This window comes from Cricetulus griseus, chromosome X (assembly GCF_003668045.3).
Source record: "Cricetulus griseus strain 17A/GY chromosome X, alternate assembly CriGri-PICRH-1.0, whole genome shotgun sequence".
Taxonomy (NCBI): Eukaryota; Metazoa; Chordata; class Mammalia; order Rodentia; family Cricetidae; genus Cricetulus; species Cricetulus griseus.
Window position 1 is genome coordinate 17,025,142 of NC_048604.1, and position 20,819 is coordinate 17,045,960.

Consider the following 20,819-nt stretch of genomic DNA (forward strand, 5'->3'; position numbering starts at 1 on the left):
GATACTTTTTGTTTTTGTTTTTTGTTTTTGTTTTTTGTTTTTTTTTTTTTTGCATTACTAGAAAGGGCAAAAAAACAGGTCATGAACCCCAACTGAAAATATCTATAACCAATATTCTTAATGCATGTTATACTTCAAAATAAGAACCCACTAGATGGGACTGGAGAGATAGTTCATCAGTTAAGAACACATGCTGATCTTGCAATGGACCTGGGTTCAGTTCCCAGCATCCACATGGCAGCTTATAATTGCTTGTAACTCCAGTTTCAAGTGTTCTAGTCCCCCTTCTAGCCTCAAAAGCATCGAGCATGCACATGGTATGCATACTGGCATTCACACATGTACATAAAGTAAGATAAATATATCTTTTTAAAATAGAACTACTAAAGCCTAATGGTGGCAGCTCAGCTTTTAATCCCAGCACTCGAAAGGCAGAGGCAGGTGGATCTATACGAGTTCAGGCCAGTCTGGTTTACAGAGAGCAAGTTCTAGGACAGCCAGAGCTCTTTTACACAGAGAGATGCTGTCTTGAAAAACAAAACAAAAAAAGGCACTACTAAAAAAATGTGATTCCAGTGTTCACCCATCCACATTTCAGAACTAAATCCTAGTAATACAGTGAAGGGAAACAAATACTCAAGTTGTTGGTTGGAGTACAGAAACCAATATGACCTCTTTTGAAAAGAATACAGCAATGTGTACTAAAACTGGAAACATGCACACCATTTTGGTCTAACAACCCCATTTCCAAGAATCAATGTCACAAAAACATTCAGAAACATGCAAAAAACATAAAGTACCCACTGTATTTTTTTTTTTTTTTTTTTGGTTTTTCGAGACACGGTTTCTCTGTGTAGCTTTGGAGCCTATCCTGGCACTCATTCTGGAGACCAGGCTGGCCTCTGCCTCCCTACCACCAACGCCCAGCCCACTGTATTCTTTTTTCATCAAAAAGAGTCAACATGTGGTAACAGGGGATTAACTAAATAAATCAAGTTAATGTACACAACAATAATACTATGGAACTATTAAAAAGAATCACAAAAAATTAATGTATACTTATATGGATCAATATTAACTAATAATACCAAGTAGCAGACAAATATGCTACCTATAAAACTATTTTTGTTCTGTATTTAAAAGTATGTTAGGCTAGATGGTGGTGGTACAAGCCATTAATCCCAGCACTAGGGAGGCAGAAAAAGGTGGATCCAGGATGGCAAGGGCTGTCACTCAGAGAAACCCTGTCTTGAAAAACAAAACACAACAAAAGTATGTTGGGCCAGGTGGTGGTGGTGGTAGTGCACATCTTTAGTCTCAACACTCTTGGGAGGCAGAGGACAGCAGACCTCTGTGAGTTTAAGCCTAGCATGGCATACAGAGCGTGTTCCAGGATGGAGGCTAAGGCAGGGTTGAGAGTTTGAGATCACTCTGGGCTACCTAACAAGATCCTATCTCAAAATATCATTAAAAAAGATAGCTGGGTGGTGGTGGCTCATGCCTTTAATCCCAGCCCTGGGGAATCAGAGGCAGGTGGATCTCTGTGAGTTCTAGGCCAACCTGGTCTATAGCACCAGTTCCAGGACAGCCAAGATTACACACAGAAACTCTTACTTCAACAAAACAAAACAAATGATAATTCAATTGGTAGAATGTTTGTCTGGTATGTGTAAGGGGAAGTGGGAAGAAAGAAACAAAATAAATAAAAGCATACTACTAGTACATACTGTAAACTAAATGTTTGGCTTTTTAATGTAATTTTGCATATTATTACTCTAATCTAAAACCCAGAATCTCAAACACACAGAACTAATTAATGACATAAAGAAAAATAATTGTAGAAAACCTGAAACTAGTTTATAGGTTTTCAGCTGTAGTTTACAGCTAAAGTGCTACATAGTAATAACAAACCTAGGTAAATACTGACATCTTGTGTAGAAACATGGTATTACAGTCCAACACCAATTAATTCCCTTTTCAAGGAAAGGACAAAAGGAGTAAATACCTAAGAATGAAGCTGTGATCCAAAGGCTATGGCTATAGGGTCCGAGGCAACAGAACTCCAAAGCACACAGAACATTGGCACTCTTAAGACTGTTCAAGGCCGGGCTGTGGTGGCGCACGCCTTTAATGCCAGCACTCGGGAGGCAGAGGCAGGTGGATCTCTGTGAGTTCAAGACCAGCCTGTTCTACAAGAGCTAGTTCCAGGACAGCCTCCAAAGCTACAGAGAAACCCTGTCTCGAAAAACCAAAAAAAGGCTGTTCAAATTTCCACAGTCCCACTGACCTCACTGTTTCAGCTTATGTTTTATTGAAACTTTTTCCAAGGAAAACAGCCTCCTTTTGAATGGGGCTAATAAAATGTTCATTTAATAGTTGTTATATATAAATGCCTATATTGTTTACAAATGCTATCCATGAATCAATTACCTAGCTTGAGTGGGCAGAAAAACCACAGCAACCTCCCTGTATCTGGAACTGACTGTATCCTTAAGTTAGTGCCTCTCTCAGAGAGGCCTCACCTTTAACTATTAGAATAAACTCTATGGAGACATGACTGGAAAGAATGAAAGGACAGTTCTCTCCAGATTGGCTCCATCTCTTCTTTCCCTTTTCATCATTTCATTAAGCAGAGTGCCCAAGGGTTCCTTCATTTAGGTGTCACTGTCAGTAACCAAAAATTCCCAGAGGTGGTTCAGAGCATTGGCTTCCAAACCACCCAGGTTCAATTCCAAGCACACCCATGGCAGGTCTCAATTGTATGCAATTCCAATTCTAGAAAGTCAGACACTCTTCTGACCTCTGTAGACTTCAGGCAGGCAAAACACTCATACACATAAAAATCTCTTAATTACCAGAGAATCTCAAGGATCTAAAATACAGCCTTTAACATTTATTTCTACGTTGTCTACCTGTTTATTCCTAATTTTCCATCCCTAAGATCTTTGAAAATCCCTAAGTAGCAACGTAATTGCTTAGCATACTTGAGGTCTTGGATTCATTCAACACTGAAAATAAATTAATTACAAATCTAAAAATGTAACTTAAAATAATGGTTTGCTAACACCCCTTCTCCCAAAACCTCATTATTTTCATCAACTATTAGTGCAATTTTATAAAATTGAAATAAAACTCAAAATAGAAGAAACACATTTGTATACTTGTAAAAATGTTTCATTTTCCTGAAGGTTATAGAGCATAGGGGACCAAAAAATGTCACCAAATATAACACTATATTTCACTGTTTTAAGATATATATTCATACTTTACTGCCTCTGAAAACATAATTCATGGTACCATGCTACTATAACTGGAGGTATTTTCTTTCTTAGAAGCACAAAAAATACAGAGGTTTTAATTAGCAGACTCTTTCATTTAATGAAATACATATTTGGTAACCCCCAGGTTCTTTTCCACCTAGTTAAATGACATCTGGGATAACACTGATTATATAAACTATAGTAGCATTGTGTACATGTATACAGACAGAAAACTCTTTAAAATACTCAAAAAGTGGTGACAAGAGCTGGAGAGATGGTTCAATAGTTAAATGTATGTGCTATTCTTGCAGAGTACCCAAGTTCAGTTCCTAGCACCTACATGTTGACTCACAAACATCTGAAACTCCAGTCCCAGGGGATCTGATGTCTTCTGCTGGCACCTGTAGACATGAGGCACTCATATGGTAAACACACATGCATGTAGGCAAAACACTCATAAATATAAAATAAAAATAAAACTTAAAAAAATAGAATATGGGTGGCACACGCCTTTAATCCCAGTACTCAGCAGGCAGATATCTGTGAGTTTGAGGCCAGTCTGGTCTCCAGATCGAGTGCCAGGATAGGCTCCAAAGCTACATAGAGAAATCCTGTCTTAAAAAACCAAAAAGAGAGCCAGGCGTTGGTGGCCCACGCCTTTAATCCCAGGACTCGGGAGGCAGAGGCAGGCTGTGAGTTCGAGACCAGCCTGGTCTACAAGAGCTAGTTCCAGGACAGCCTCCAAAGCCAGAGAAACCCTGTCTGGAAAAACCAAAAACAAAAAAAAAAAACAAAAAACAAAAAGAATATGGGTGACTTAAGTTTCTCTATAATATCCTGCAGTTTTATTTTAAAAATAAATATCTATTTTAGCCAGGCAGTGGTGGCACATGCCTCTAATCCCAGCACTCAGGAGGTAGAGGCAGTTGGGTCTCTGAGTTCAAGACCAGCCTGGTCTATACAGTGAGTTCCAAGACAGTAAGAGCTACATAGAGTCTCAAAAAAAAAAGAGAGAGAATGAAAATAAAAAAAATAAGCCACACAATCAAAATTGTGAATGATGGAATTTACATGTAAAGATTACATTCATTTTGTTTCATCATATTGTCAATATTCTACATCACTTCAGACTCTGACAAAGGTAACGTGGCCCAAGGTCAAAAGTGGTTTCTGTTTTCTGAGAAATAATTGTTAACCTTAATAATGAGACTTTGCTTCAAATAATTTAGGATTACTCTCAAAGCAACTTAGTTCCAGAGAAATTATTTGCCACCAGCATATACAGTCAGGAAAACACCAAGTCTCAACAGAAATTGTTTATTTTTAAAATATGTGTATGGGTGTTCAAGTTGCATATTTGTTTGTGTACCATGTTAGTGTCTGGTGCCCTTGGAGGCCAGAAGATGGCATCAGATCCCTGGGACTGGAGTTAAAGACAACTGTGAACTACCATGTGGGTGCTAGGAATTGAACCAGGTCCTCTGAAAGAGCAGCCAGTGCCTTTGACTACTGAGTCCACCTCACCAGTCCCATAATTCTTGTAAAACTTACTTATTTTTATTTTATCTGGAGGCTAGGACATCAGGTCCCCTGGAACTGGAGCTACATAGCTGTGAGCCATCTTTTGGGTGCCAGTAACTAAACCCCAGTCTTCTCTACAAGTGCTTGTGACTGATGAACCATCTCTCTCTGTCACTGTACTCTGCAGTAATTCTTAAAAGTTGTTTTGGAAAATATCAAAACACAGTCAGGTATGGTGATACACGCTTGTACTCCCAGAATTTGGGAGGCTAAGACAGAAGGATTATTTGAACCACAGAGTTTGATACTAGCCTGAGCAGTATCATAAAACAAGTCAAAATCCAGGTCAAAATAAGACAAAAGAAAAACCATGCAAAGTAAGTACAAATCCATCTTGGGTGACTAACAAACAATATTCACTTTGATGTTGGTCTTGAACTACAGTGTTGTGATGTAAAGTACCAGTGAATAATAACAGCAACAATTATGGCCAGAAGTGGTAGCACCTGCCTGTAATCCCAGCTACTTGAGAAACTGAGTCAAGATGACTAAAATTTCTAGATCAGCCTATGTAATGAGTTCAAGGATAGTCTGAGCAAGTTAGAGAGGGTCTCAAACTAAAATTCTAAAAAAAACTGGGATAAGCCTCAGTTGATGAGGCTCAGGTGGTGGTGCACTCGTTTAATCTCAGCACTCAGGAGTCAGAGGCAGGTAGATCTCTGTAGGTCAGTCTGGTCTACAGCAGAGAGTTCCAAGACAGGCTCCAAAGCTACCCAGAAAAACACTGTTTCAAAGTAAAAACAAACAAACAAAAATACATACAAAACTAGGATTGCCATATTTTTTAAATTATGAATGAATTATACTTACACAGTAGCTCTTCAGTCTGATAAAATCTACAGTCATGGGAATGGATCTATCACTATTTCTATTCAGTGCTTTAATGTAATCCAGCAGGTCAGCAAAGAATTTATAGCCCCCCTTCAGCACACAGAGGGCCACAATGTGATGGCCTCCCATCTCTTTCATGACATCTCGGGCAAGTCTTTCAGTCCTACAAAAATAAAATCAGGAATAGAAGATTCCAAATAGTTATATTTTTATAACAAACACTTCTTAAACTTCCACAGGACACATTCTTTGTCCCCATAATTGGTAATCTTGCTTCATAAATCAAACTATTAAATAAAGTGGGGGATGTTTTCCATATGGCAAAGGGAAGATTTTGGGGGTTGGGGAAGGTGACACAGGATCCCTTTATGTAGCCCAGGCTGCATAGTAACTCATAACCCATGTCTCGAACTCTGTGTGCTGAGATTATACTTACACACCAACACACAGCTCAACCAAAATTAAAACTTACTAACTTTAAAAACCAGGTACATGCTAGGCATCATGGTACATGCCTATAATTCCAGCTACCTTTAAAAACCAGGTACATGCTAGGCACCATGGTACATGCCTATAATTCTAGCACTCTGGAGGCTGAGGCAGGAGGAAGGGTATGGGTTGAGGGACATACTGTACAACAGCAGAGTAAGTACTAGGTCACTTAGGGCTACATAATAAGATTCTGTCTCAAATAAAAGAACAGGTATACTATAACATCATGAAATTTAAAAATACAAATAAAAAGATACAATGTTCAAAGCTAACAAGACTGGTGAATTTTGGTTAAATTGCATTTCTCTAATGTAAAATATTAGAAGAGATTGTGAGGAAAAATGAACTCACATACCACTGGTAGTATAAAATTATGAAATTTTTTAGAGGTTAATTTGGCAGTATGATAATATTCAATAAACATCTTTTACTTGACCCAGAATTTCTACTTGCCTAAAGCTGAGCAAGTGCCAATATATATCATATTTCCTCTAATAAACTCCTGCTAAGTGCAAAATAATGGAGATCTTAAGTGTCTACCAACAGTACAGAGTTAAATCAGTTATGGTATATCCATGAACAGAATAGCATTATCACCTTTAAAGTAAACCTGGGGGAGCTGGGAATGTAGCTTAATTGGTAGAGTCTATGCCTAGTATGCACAGGAACAAGGTCCTAGGTTTTATCCTCATAACTGTGCAAACTGGGCATAATGGCACACCAGTAGAAGCAATAGCATCAGAACTTCAGGTCATCCTCAGCTACACTGTGAGTTGGAAGCCAGTCTAAACTATTTGAGACCCTTTTTCAAAATCAATATAAAAACAGGACTGGGCATGGTGGCTCATACCTGTAATCTCCAGATGGGGGAGGAATACTGAGTTAAGGTCAGTCTGGGCTATACAGAAAGTTCCAAGCCAGACTGAACTAAACAGTAAGAACCTATCTCAAAGAGAAAACAGTTTACACACACACACACACACACACACACACACACACACACAATTATAAAAATTTTTAAAGATAAAAACATGTGATAGCTATAGATGTACTAATATTAAAAAGTCCAAAAATTTAGTATTATATGATAGTACATAACTCGTATGTGTATATATACTTTACATACAGTGATACAGTAAAGAAATGTGTATAACAGGGGAGGAGGGCCTAGGCCCTGCCCCAAGTGACAGATTTTTTGATGATCCCTCATGGAAGGCCTCGCCCTCCTTGGGGAGTGGATGGGAGAATTGGTGGGGGGCTTGGGAGGATGGGAGTGAGAGTGAACTGGGATTGATATGTAAAATAAGATTGTTTCTAATTTAAATAAAATTTATAAAAAAATTTTAAAAGAAATGTGTATAGCAAACCAACAGAATCATAATCTCATTTACAGACTTCCAACCTCGTTTCAACATTTGCTGGACTCATTATGGAGTACCACTATTTATATCTCAAACTGAATAACTAGTAGGACTTCCTGGTGTTTTTCTTTTTGTGAAAAAGAACTTTAAAACTAGAAAATATTGGGGCTGGAGAGAGTTAAGCCCATTTGCTGTTTGGGCAGAGGCCCTAAGTCCAGTTCCCAGCCACACAGTAGCTCCCAATGGCCTGCAACTCCAGTTCCAGAGGACCCATCACACTTTTGTGGTCTCCTGGAATGCAGATGCTGCACATACATGCAGGCCATTGGGAGCACTTGTGCAAGCATCAGGACCTAAATTCAGATCCTTAATACCCATATAAAAACCAGGTGTGGCCGCATCTGCTTGAAACTTCAGCAATAGGGGACAGAGCCTAACCGAATCAGCATGTCCCCAGGTTCAGTGAGAGACACCAACTCAAGGGAGCAAGACAGAGAGCAACAGAGTATGGCACCCAATGTCCTTCTCTAGCTTTTACATAAATATATACATTATACATATGTATCAAATACATGCCTATCACAAACATACACAGACACATCTAAAATAAACCCATAAAACTTCAATTAAGATCTGTTCTGTCTGCATGTGTCCCTGCAGGCCAGAAGAGGGCACCAGATCTCATTAGGGATGGTTGTGAGCCATCATGTGGTTGCTGGGAATTGAACTCAGAACCTCTGGAAGAGCAGTCAGTGCTCTTAACCGCTGAGCCATCTCTCCAGCCCCTTCAATTAAGATCTTACTTACCTGTCCATAATCACTCCATGAGGAATAAACACCTTTTCCAAATCCTCGACATAGTGATTAGGAATACAAAATAAATCTAGGTCATAGCCTGGTTCATCATCACTAATCTGAAAAAGAAAGACAGCTGTTTCAAATCAGAGCATAAGATATCCATATTTAACAAAATTTAGAAAATAAGCCTTAGTTCGCCAGAGGAATTTGGGTATGAGAGGGTATGAAGGGCAGTTAATTTTATATTTTTGTAATAAACTATAATCCTCTTCCTTCAGGTCACAAGTAGAAAAAGATAACAATTTAAAGAGGTATGACAAATGTGGCAAAAATACTTTAAACATCAGAGACTAGTCTACGCAGTTTCTACTCTACACATTGAGTATGTTTGAGCATTGTGGGGGCAAATGCAAGTGCATATGTGTGTCAACTCCAGAGATTGAAAATGGGTCTAAAAAATTCATTTATGTTTTGAGACCAGGTCTCTCATTGGCTAGTATAGTTTGGCAGGAAGCCCCAGGGATCCATCCCCCTGTCTCTGCCTCCCTGGTGCTGGGATTATAGGAATGTCCTGCTTTTTAGCTAGGTGCTGGGGGTTCCAAACTCAGGTTCTGAAGATGACATGAAATGCACTTTATAGACTGTGTCATCTTCCCAATCCCCTAAAATATTTAATATAATGCAGTATATTCTTGTAAATTAAATAAAATCTCACACAGAAAATGAAAACTGGTGTTAACCATCCAAATCCTAAGAATGCTTATCTCAGAGTATATATGTGTGTGTGGTGGTGGGGGGTCACCAAAAACCTAATTGATCCTTTAAAAACTCAGCTTGGCATTGGTGGCGCATGCCTTTAGTTCCAGCACTTGGGAGGCAGAGGCAGGTGGATCTCTGTGGCTTCGAGACCAGCCTGGTCTACATGAGCTAGTTCCAGGACAGCCTCCAAAGCCACAGAGAAACCCTGTCAAGAAAAAAAAAGAATACCTTTACTAACAAAAATGGAACTTGGACATTTGTATCATAAAAAGGATCATTCAACGAGTATTTTACAAGAAAGCTTTTGTTTGTTTGTTTGTTTGAGACAGGGTTTCTCTGTGTAGATTTGGAGCCTGTCTGGAACTTGCTCTGTAGACCACAGTGGTCTCAAACTCAGAGATCCACCTGCCTCTGCCTCCCAAGTGCTGGGATTAAAGGTGTGTGCCACCATTGCCCACCTATGAACGCATTTTTATAAGTTTTATAAAGCAAAATTTAGTTCATGTTTTGAGACAGGATGACAGACTTCTCAATATTATAATATAAACATACCTACCAGACTCATCAGAACGTGTGCACTAAAATCTGACAAAAACTAAGTTGGATTGTTTCAAAGTACTTTAGAATCAAGATTAGAATACCACAATGACTTCCTTGAGGTTAATCATCCCCTTCACCCACCCACTGCCTCTGCCATAAGTTTAAACCACATCATACCCAGAATTTGTCAAACTACTGCACCTACTTAAATGGCCCTGTGCCTGGTTACAGGTTGTACTGGTAACTTAAGAACTTAAAGGATTGTTTGTTTCAAAGACAAATTCAATGTGAATTCTGCCAAGTTCATCCCAGTCTTTTTATGTGTTTGAGACAGGGTCTTCTATGTAACTCCAGCTGTCCTGGAACTAGATATATAGATCAGGCTGCCTCAAGCTTGCGATGATCCTCCTGCCTCTGCTTCTTGAGTGCTGAGATAACAGGTATACACCAACTCACCCTACTCCCAGTCATGTATTCAAAGAATCCAAACAGAACACCAGGAAGTACTTCAAAATAGGAATACTATTTCTGTCAACACACAAAACTGGTTTCTAATCTAAAACTTTTAATTTCTAATTAAAACAGATTTATGTCAGAGGATTTTTATTTTGTGCTTTTGATAATATTTATAGTTATTTTAAGAGTAAAAATCTTGTTTTTGATGACTTCAGTCTCAGCTCTGTAGTCCAGGGTAATCTGAATCTCACAACACAGCCCAAAGTATCTGCACACCTAGGGCACTCTCCCTCAACTTCCCAAATGAAGGGGTTCACAGGTATGGGCCACATAGTCAGTTTATTAAGACCATATTGATACAATTCTTCCCCAAAAGGCAAAAATCAAGTCTTATGTCTCCTATCACCTGAGATATTTGTGTTTGTATTCATGTGGGTGTATGCATGTGTGAAAGCAGGTGCACATATGTGGAGGCCACACCTAACAATTTCTTTCCATTATAGAAGTTGGGACATGTTGATTATTAGTTATAAAACTACATTTTTCTGTTTATCTATTATTCTCACCTCCTCTTGTTCCTGTCTCACCACTAATGTAGTTTAGGCTGGCTTAGAACTCTTGGCAATCTTCATGCCTTTGCCTTCCAAGCACTGGGATTACAAGTATGTTTCACTACACCTGTATTAGTATTATACATGTCTTAACTCACAATCATTTTCTCTTTTGAAACAGTTGCATGAGCTCAGGCTGGCTTTGAACTCATTATGTAGCTGAGGATGACTGACCCCATCCTCCTGCCTTTGCCTCCAAGTGCTGTGATTACAGGGCTTTACTACCATGTTCAACACACATAGTTCATTTCAGAACTCATTTCCACTTGTTTGGACTCATGAACAATGCTATTTTTTAAATACAAAGAGACCTAAACAATCCTAGTTGTGGATGATGAATTGATATTCCAAAGATCATATTAGCTTAGGTTCATTTCCCTTTTTATATCATTTTGATAATATATCTGTGTAACAAGAAATTTTATGTGTAAACCACAAGAATTTTTATGTGACTTCCATTATTATAAATGTGTACATAATAGCGATTTTGCTGAGCATGGTGGCACATACCTATCATCTCAGCACTCAGAAGACTCAAGTTTGACGCCAGCCTTGGCTACATAGTGAGACACTAGCTTAATTCAAATATATTAAAATTTTCCAAAAATATTAAAGTAAATGATATGCTATCCTCTTGAGATAATTTATACTCTCTGGTTATGATTAAACCAATTATAATAATTTATTGACAGACACTGGTAAATGTGAAAACAAGTTAAATACTGTGTTTATCTTACAATTTTTTATCAGTTTACAAATAATACATCTATTGTTTGTTTCCCTTCCAAGGGCTAAAACTAAAAGAAAAATAAATAAGGTAGTGGAGTGTTCATCCCAGGAATATATTATAACCACTCTAGGCAAATGGGTCCTATAACTACCATATCTGTAAGGACATGAATACCATAATTTTTCCTTTTACTAATGTGCATAGTAGAATAATAGGTATGTTCATACTGAAACATACAACAAAAACCTGAAGATGGTTTCATAGCTATTTGAAGTGTCTGAATTCATGTTAGCAGATTATTTAAATGTTAGTAATTTGGCAGTCACCAACAGGAAAATACCACCTGAGTCTCAATATTACTGTTATTGGTAGTAATTAACACTTTTATGTGATCTATCAATGTTAGTGAATCCACATAACTTAAAATTACAGAAAGACTGAACACATTTCTAGTACCCTTTTAGTATAGGGGAGAAAAAAATGACATGGATCATTGACTAATTATGGAAGAATAAAAAACATTCCACTGGGATCCTAACTACGTAGAAGATTAAGGCAGGGGTAACCTGGGCAACACAGCCAGATCCCATCTCTTAAAAAAATTATTTAAAGCTTGGTGTTTGTGGTGGTGCATTGGTGCATACCTTTAATCCCAGCACTTAGAAGGCAGAGGAAGATAAATTTCTGTTGAGGCCTGAGGCTAGCCTGGTTTACACAGAGTTCCTGGACAGCCAGGGCTGTATAATGAGATGCTGTCTCAAATATCAAACTAAAAATAAGTAAAAACTACTAGAGCTAGGCAGGACAGTGCATGCCTATAATCCCAGCACTCAGAAAACTAAGGCAGGAGGATTCCAAGTTTTGGAAATTTCTCTGGGTCCCACCCCTAGACAAAGTACAGGTAACTAATAACTGCTGGGTGAAGAATGGCTGCTTCCACAAAGAGCCCCTTACTGGATGTTCACTGCCACGTAATAAACCTTGAAACCATTTACACACAAACAAGAATATATGCGTTTAACAATGATAAAGAAAAAGAGGCTATCAACTTGAGAGGGTGAACACTGGAGGGATTTTACGGAGCGTAAATGGGAAGGGCTGGAGGAAGAAAAGGGAAAAAGGGATATAATTCTATTTAAAATTTAATTTTTTTAAACATTTGCCAAATGTAGTGACAAATGATACATCTTTAATCCCAGCACTAGAAGCAAAGGCAGGCAAATCTCTGTGAATTCAACGCCGGCTGCTGATCTGCATAGTTCCAGGACATCCAGGGCTATGTAGAGAGCCTGTCTCATAAAACAAAACAAAAAAAAATAAAAGTGAATTTTAAAAAAAAAAAATGGGTGAAATTTAAAAAACCTTGTAAAGGTATCTGTTACCAACTCTGCACAAAAATAAAAATAAAGAAAATGAAAATTCAGTTCATGACAGTCAGTTATTGTAATAATAAAACATATTAGCTGTTTTTCCCCCTTAATCTAAAAGAGTTTAAAGTAAAAAAATAAGATGGCTGGGCTGGAGAAATGGCTCAGTGGTTAAGTGCACCGACTGCTCTTCCAGAGGTCCTGAGTTCAATTCCCGGCAACCACATGGTGACTCACAACTACCATGAATAAGATCTGGTGCCCTCTGCTGGCATGCAGGCAGAAGACTGTATACATGATAAATAAAATTAATAAAATAAAATGGCTGGGCAGTAGTGGCACACACACATACACACACCCACCCACAGAGAGGCAGCACACGCACGCACGAGGATCTCTATGAGTTCAAGGCCAGCCTCTCTCTCTCTCTCTCTTACACACATACACACACATACACACACACACACACACACACACACACACACACACACACCACACACACACACACACACACAGAGGCAGGAGGATCTCACACACACACACACACACACACACACACACACACACACACACACACCTTTAACCCCAGCACAGCACAGCAAGGCAGGAGGATCTCTATGAGTTCAAGGCCAGCCTGGTCTACAGAGTGAGTTCCAGGACAGCCAAGGCTACATAAAGAAACCCTGACTTGAAAACAAAATAAACTAGAAACCACAAGAGCTGGGCATGGCAGCGCATTCCTATAGTCCCAACATTTAAAGAGACTCAGCCTGGCCTATATAAAGAAAACCTGCCTCAAACTAAAATAAACCAACCCTCTAATAAAGAAATCCATCCACCCCAAACAACAATAATAAAACTATAAGGCACATTTTTCTGATATGATTAGTTCTTTTCCTACCTGCTACAGTAGCTGGAACATAAAATAATTAAGATGGATGTATAGGTAACACAGTACAAAATTTACAGAAAGAAATCGCTAAGAGGAACTGTTTCCATTTTTTGGTGATCATAAATAGTTAATTTTCATCTTACTTAAATGAGTGTTATTTTAAACACTGTTGATAATAATAAAAGTGACAAGCAAAAATATATAATATTTTAACCAATTCTGAGGGAGGGAACAGGCTGGAAATGGCTCAGTGTTTAAGTGTAATTGTTGCTCTTTGCAGAGGACATGGATTCGGTTCCCAGCACTCACCTGGAAGCTCACAATTGTCTGTAACTCCAGTTCTAGGAGATCAAGTGCTCTCTTCTGACCTCCACAGGCATGCTAATCATGCACATACATACATACAGGGCTGGAGAGATGGCTCAGAGGTTAAGAGCACCAGCTGCTCTTCCAGAGGTCCTGAGTTCAATTCCCAGCAACCACATGGTGGCTCACAACCATCCATTATAAGATCTGGTGCCCTCTTCTGGTGTGCAGATATACATCGAAGTAGAATGTATACATAATAAATAAAATCTTTAAAAAATACATACATACATACATACAGGGAAAACACTCATATATACAAAATAGAAATAAATCTTAACAAACGAAAAAAGTATCAGATGGATAGAGGTATAGCCCAATGGTAATAAAGCATATGCTTAATATGTAAGATCCTGAGTTAGATCACAAAAACTCACTCCCTCTCTCCCTCCCCTTCCCTCACTCTCTGAGTAGCATACTAGGCATGGTGGAATATGTTTACCTCTAATCTCACACTCAGGAGGGTAAGGTAGGATGACTGAGAATTGGGAGACCAGCCTATAACTAAAGTCCCTATCTCAAAATACCTTTAGGGCCAGGTGGTGGTGCATGCCTTTAATCCCAGCACTCCAGGCAGATCTCTGTGAGTTCAAGGCCAGCCTGATCTACAGAGCTAGTTCCAGGACAGCCAGGGCTGTTACACAGATAAATGCTGTCTCCGAAAAACCAAATAAACAAAAACAAATAAATAAAACCAAACCCTGAAGCCAAGTGTGGTGGATCATGATTGTAATCCTAAAACTTAGAATATTAAAGCAGGAGGAATGTGTTAGTTTAAGGCCTAGGCTACATAGTCAATTTCAGGCCACTTTAAAAAAATAAAAAATAAATCATCTAGTGTCCTGTGGTTGTAGTCCCAGCACTCGGGAGGCAGAGGCAGCTGGTTCTCTGTGAGTTCAAGACCAGCCTGGTCTACAAGAGTTAGTTCCAGAACAGCCTCCAAAGCCACAGAGAAACCATGTCTCAGAAAAAAGACAACAAAAATCATCTAGAAAGGTAAAAGTTCAGTTAGTAAATCACACTTCTATCTGGGCCATTTTGAAATTCAACGATATGCTATATGAAACATACCTGATGTTTCACATTAGTTTGCAAAAAGCCAGAAGCTTTTTGATAAATGATAGTTACAAGCAACGTGTTTTATATCTATCAGGAACACCTAGGGGCCAGTTTCATGAAGGAGATCTAGTGCATGGTCACTTGGTCTACCTGTGTCACCAATCATATTAGTCTACACAACAGGGTCCATATTATGTAACTTTAGGGTATTGACATTAGATAAAGTCTGCAAAAACATTTGTCAATGCCTAAGACAGAGAAAGGTATCTAAGAAACATTTACTATAGCTCCTAGCTTAAATTTACTGGTTAAGGGTAGAATCTGGGGCCAGAGAACAGGTTCAAATGTAATGGCACTGAATGATTTAGCAAAGTTCCTTAACTCCTCTGTGTAAATTTTTTTAAAGAGTAAGTCAGGTAGGGGTTGGAGGATGGCTCAGTAATAAGAGCACTTATTACTCTTCCAGAGGACCTGGGTTCATTTCCAGAACCTCCATTGGCAGTTCACAATCATCTGAAATACCAGTTCTTGAGGATCTGATGAGCTCTTCTGGACTCCACAGGCACAGGGCAAGCATGTGGTTTACATACATACATGCAGGCAAAACAGCCATATACAGAAAAATTAGGAAAAAAATCAAGTCAGTTAAAGGACTTAGAAGAGCAACTAGCACACAGTAAGCACTAGTTAAGTGTTTTTGTGTTTGTTATTCCTAACATGCAGACAATTTAGGGGAAGGAAACTTAAAAACAAGGAACAGGAATTTGCAAGCTAAAAATAGTGAATTTCTTGATGTTCAAACAAAACTAAGAATAGTCACTTCTAAGATTAAGAACTAATTAGCTCTATACTCTACAAGTACCAAATCTCAAAACTTAAAGGCATCTGTAGAACTCCTCAGTAACCAAATAAAAATAACAGCAGACTGTTGCCCATAGGCTCCAGAGATAGATCTATTTTTTAAGGCAGAGCTCCACCGCCTAAAATTTATCCTTGCTTCTGGTGCTAATCTAAACCAGGGCTGAATACTTGAGGGGGGTCTCTCCCCCTATTATGTCTGATAATGTGAACACACCATTGTTACAGGGTTATTCTGAAAACTAATTAGGATCATCTATGTAAAGACAATGATGGTTATTATTCCTGTTTCCACCCAGGAACTGTGAAATGCTTGTTTATTTGCATATTGTCTTACAGTCCTTTCAACACCAGCAGCCAGCTCCTCAAACCAGAAGATGGCACATGCTTGCATGTAATCCCCTCACTGAGGTAGAAGCAAGATGACTGTAAATCCAAGGCCTGGTTTACTTGGGGAATCAAGAGCAGGACTCCAGGTCATTGAGAACAGAGTGTTTCAACGGGCGTTGGTGACGCAGGCCTTTAATCCCAGCACTTGGGAGGCAGAGGCAGGTGGATCTCTGTGAGTTCTGAGACCAGCCTGGTCTACTACAAGAGCTAGTTCCAGGACAGCCTCCAAAGCCACAGAGAAACCCTGTCTCGAAAATCCAAAAAAACAAACAAACAAAAAAACAGAGTTTCTACCTTAAGCCACACTGTCTAATATGACTATGAGACAGCATTTTTAGGCTCAAATGCTTATTAATTCACTCAACATACTATTAATGGAAGCTCCCCACAAACCAGGCATTGTGCTAGATGCTAAAGCTACAATGTTGATTCCTGACCTATAAAGCTTGTTTAAGGGCGGTAGCCTTTGGCTCAGAGGTAGACAGCTCACCTATCGGGAACAAAGCTCTGGGTTCAGTTCCTACCACGAAAAAAAACTCAGCAGGCCATGGTGTTGCAGTACTTGGGAGGCAAGAGTCAAGAGGACTGTCACAAGTTCATGACCAGCCGGGTGGTTTACATTGCTAATTCCTAACCACCCAGAGCTACACAGTAAGACCCTTCCAGAAAAATGAAAATAATTAGTTTGTGTAAGTGGGAGAGACAATCAACAAGTAACCAGGTAACTACGAAATCTACCACAGTGATATTAATAAAGAATGATATGACATTTAATTAGTAGTAGGGGCAATAATCACAATAAAGCAGGCTAAAATATTTAATCGGAGGCAGGAGCTTTAAGTTATTTTAGCAAGCAAGGTTGTGGAGCAGAGTGGGGGATCAGCTTGTCAGGTTACGAAAAATAGAGCCAATGGGAGAAGAGACAAAATACAGGGGCTGACTGGGGGGAAAATGTCCTTTAGCCTAACAACTAAATCCATATTTAAAAACAAATTCCTCACAGCATCAAGGACAAATGTATCTCAACCCCAACCCCAAGCCGTGGGAAAAAAAATGAGCCGCCTTTTCACTAGTCTCCTCAGGTGGGAAAACAGACATGCTTTTCCAGTAGCAGGGCCGCAACGCGGATTCAATGGAGCAATTGCGCATTCCACAAATACGAATTATGACATCTGCAGAATTAGAGGCAAAGCCCAGGCCTGAACGTGCCCTCCCATGCTGTCGTGTAGGGTACTGGAGCTCCTTCCAGAGGCGCCCCCCGAAGCTCTCCCTGGCCGCCAAGCCCCGAACTTCAAGAGCAAGGGTCTCCCCGAGAAAGCTCCCCCGCCCTCTCCCCTCTCCCCTCTCCCCTCTCCGTGAGGTATCTTTCTCCAAGTCGCCCTCCGCCTCTCCCCGCCGGGCTCCCGGTGGCCGCACATGTCAAGGCAACGCCATTTCCACCTGCCTGCCTCACAAGCAGTCAACCGTCTCGGGGCTCCCAGGGGAGACCCAGCCCTGAACCCCGCCATTCCATCCTGCTGCCCGCCGCCCTCTGGGGACGCGCAGCCGGATTCCGGGAAGCGGTGACCGCCCCCGCCCCGGACTTCCGCGGGCCCCAACACCCAAGGCCCGCCAACGGGCCCCGAGCGGCGCCACTGAGCAGCCAGCCGCCTAGGCCTGGCTGTCCCGCTCTGCTGAAGAGTCCCGGGGCTCACCACGACGCTGGGGCTGCGGGTCGCCATGACGGAATCGGTCGGCTGGCGGGAGCGAAGAGCGGTGTGAGGAGGAAGCCCGCAGAGGAGGCGCCGAGGCACGAGAAAGCGGTGAGGTAAACCCAACTAGCTTCTCCGCCGCCTCGGCAACGGGTCACAGACGCCGCTGCCGAGGCCCCGCCCTCGGACCGCCCCTCGGACCGCCCAGGCCCCGCCCCTGGCGGCGAGGGTGGGCGTTCTCCCGCGCTCCTCTGCGGGAGAGCCGCTACTGGGTGGCTCCTGGGGCCAGGTACTCCTGGGAATTTTCTTCTGGAAAAATCCAGCACTGGTCACACAGCAATTTCCGGGCCGCTTCCAGTATCCCAGAGGACTCCCAAATAATCAAACCTACCTCAGTTCGCATTTCTTTTTCTCTCCTCCTGACTATTAAACTGGTGGATTCTTCAGGTTCTTGTCACCATGTGGTTCCTCAAGCCAGACGTCCCCTTCCCAAGCCCCACATGGTGGATGGCTTCCATTTTCCTGATTTAGAAGCAGTTCTTTAAAAAAAAAGTCCTTACTTAGTTTTAAGACTTGAGACCTACAACCCTAGAATAGCCTGATCAGGGTACAGAACCAAGAGGAAAAGAAAACTGCTTTGTAACCTTGTAAAATCGACCCCAAACTGCTTTTTGCCTTTACATAGAATGAGCATTTTTAACGCAGGCGAGGTAAAAAAAAAAAAAAAGCAGATTATATGCCCAGCTACCAAGAAGGATCGAATATTCAACATATCTGGGCAATTTAGTAAGAAATTGTTTCAAAATAAAATTTGCTAAAGTGTACTAGGGACTGAGGAAGATATTTTGCCCTCATCCTCTGGCCTCTTGAAGCTGCTGCACAGGCGAACGCGCCTGCACATGACTGCAATATGCTCATACAAAGGAAAGAAATGCTCATGCAAGTTCATGTTACCAAGGAAGCTGTTGTCATTGCTTACAAGGGGAATTTTAGCCATATGTGGTAACATGCTTGTAATTCCAGTACTCTGGAGGTAGGAGAATTGCAATTGTGAGTTCCAGACCAGCCTGGGATACAAAGTGAGGCCCTGACAAAAGAACAACTGACTAACTAATGTTTGAAAAAAATGAAAGAGTCGCCGGGCGTTGGTGGTGCATGCCTTTAACCCCAGCACTCGGGAGGCAGAGGCAGGTGGATCTCTGTGAGTTCGAGGCCAGCCTGGTCTCCAGAGCGAGTGCCAGGATAGGCTTCAAAGGTACACAGAGAAACCCTGTCTGGAAAAACCAAAAAAAAAAAAAAAAAGAAAAGAATGAAAGAGCCAAGAGTATAGTGCAGCCAGAGTATGTGGGAGGCTCTATGTTCACTATTCTATATCACAATAAAGAATGAACAGCCAATAAAGAATGAACAGCTGGACAGTGGTGCAGACAACTTGAATACCAGCACTCAGGAGGCAGAGACAGGCAGATCTCTGAGTTTGAGGCCAGCCTGGTCTCCAGAGAGAGTTCCAGGACAGCTAGGGCTCTTACACAGAGAAACCCTGTCTTGAAAAAAGGAAAAAAAAGAATGAATGAATGAACAAACAGAATATCTGTGATGATTAAAGGATTCCACATGCATTGGTGTGGCATACATCTAGCACACAATATGTGGGAATGGTAGCTGTTACTGACATTTATTTTTGTCTCCACAGTTTCCTACGTGCAATTTGTTTTATACTTTGTTTATTAGACAGTTTGTTTTTTGAGACAGGTCTTCCTATAGTCCAGGCTGGCCACAATCTTACTGTGTAGCTGAGTATGGCCTGGAACTCCTGTTCCTCTTGTCTTCATTTCCCAAGTCCTGGGATTACAGGCAGATGACTTTCCAATGTGGAATCAGAAAGCAAAATAAATCTGCCTCATTTACTTTCCAATGCAGCCAGCAGTTGCTTCCCCTAACACTACTCCAGATAAACCTGTTTTTGTTATCTCTAGCAGCCATCACGATCAGTGGCCTCCCTGTTACTAAGGATACTGATATGAGAGGTGTGATGGTAGACTTTTGAAACTGGAAAAGTCATGTACTTCTCAGAACCTAAGTCTCTTTCTTCTGTAAGGCAATGACTGAAAAGATGGCTCACTGGGTATAGAGTTTGCTGTGCAAGCACGAGGGTCTAAGTTTGGGTCTCCAACATCCATGTAAAAAACTGGCATGGTGTTTGTCTATAAGTCCAGCCCTGGTGGGACAAAGGCAGGCAGCCCCTACAGGCTTGCTAGCCAGGCAATCTAGCTGAAAAGGTGAGCTTTTGATTCAGTGAGAGAATCTCTCTTCAAAAATAAGGTGGAGGGAAAGAGACAAAGATGCCAGCCATCGATCTCTGGCCTCAGCTCATTCATACATACACACACACGGGTGAGGGTACCCTCGCCCATGCATAGACAGTACATATGCACAAATGAAAATTTAACATCTTTTAAATGTAAATGAGCTGGGCATGCTGACTTGTGCCTACAGTCCCAGCTCCTCTGAGATGTAGATAGGCAGATCAGTCCAGGAGTTGTCCCAGCAGACTGACTGACTGCCTTTGGATTAGAATGTCAGCAAGTCTCCAACCTACTGGGCTACCCCAATAAAACTGGGACTCACTAGGCCTTCATAGTCACAAAAGCCAAACTTTAAAAATTCTCTAACCCCCCACCTCCTCTCTCTCCAAATAAATACCCAGAGAAATACAGATGTATAGATGGGCTGTTCCTGTGGAAAACCTCAACTAATAGAACTGATTTCTGGTTGTA

At 40.8% G+C, this 20,819-nt stretch overlaps 1 protein-coding gene across 1 annotated transcript in view; it reads right to left on the minus strand.

The window, feature by feature from the left end:
- Hprt1 (hypoxanthine phosphoribosyltransferase 1) overlaps window positions 1-18,214 on the minus strand; it is a 35,899-nt gene extending 17,685 nt beyond the window's left edge. Inside the window, exons 1-3 of the mRNA XM_027432079.2 lie at window positions 18,046-18,214; window positions 8,333-8,439; window positions 5,652-5,835 (exon numbers count right to left, since the gene is read on the minus strand). Of these exons, the coding sequence (XP_027287880.1) occupies window positions 5,652-5,835; window positions 8,333-8,439; window positions 18,046-18,072 (318 nt within the window). The 5' untranslated portion in view covers window positions 18,073-18,214. The remainder of the gene's footprint in view (window positions 1-5,651; window positions 5,836-8,332; window positions 8,440-18,045) is intronic.
- Between the last annotated feature and the right edge of the window lie 2,605 nt (window positions 18,215-20,819).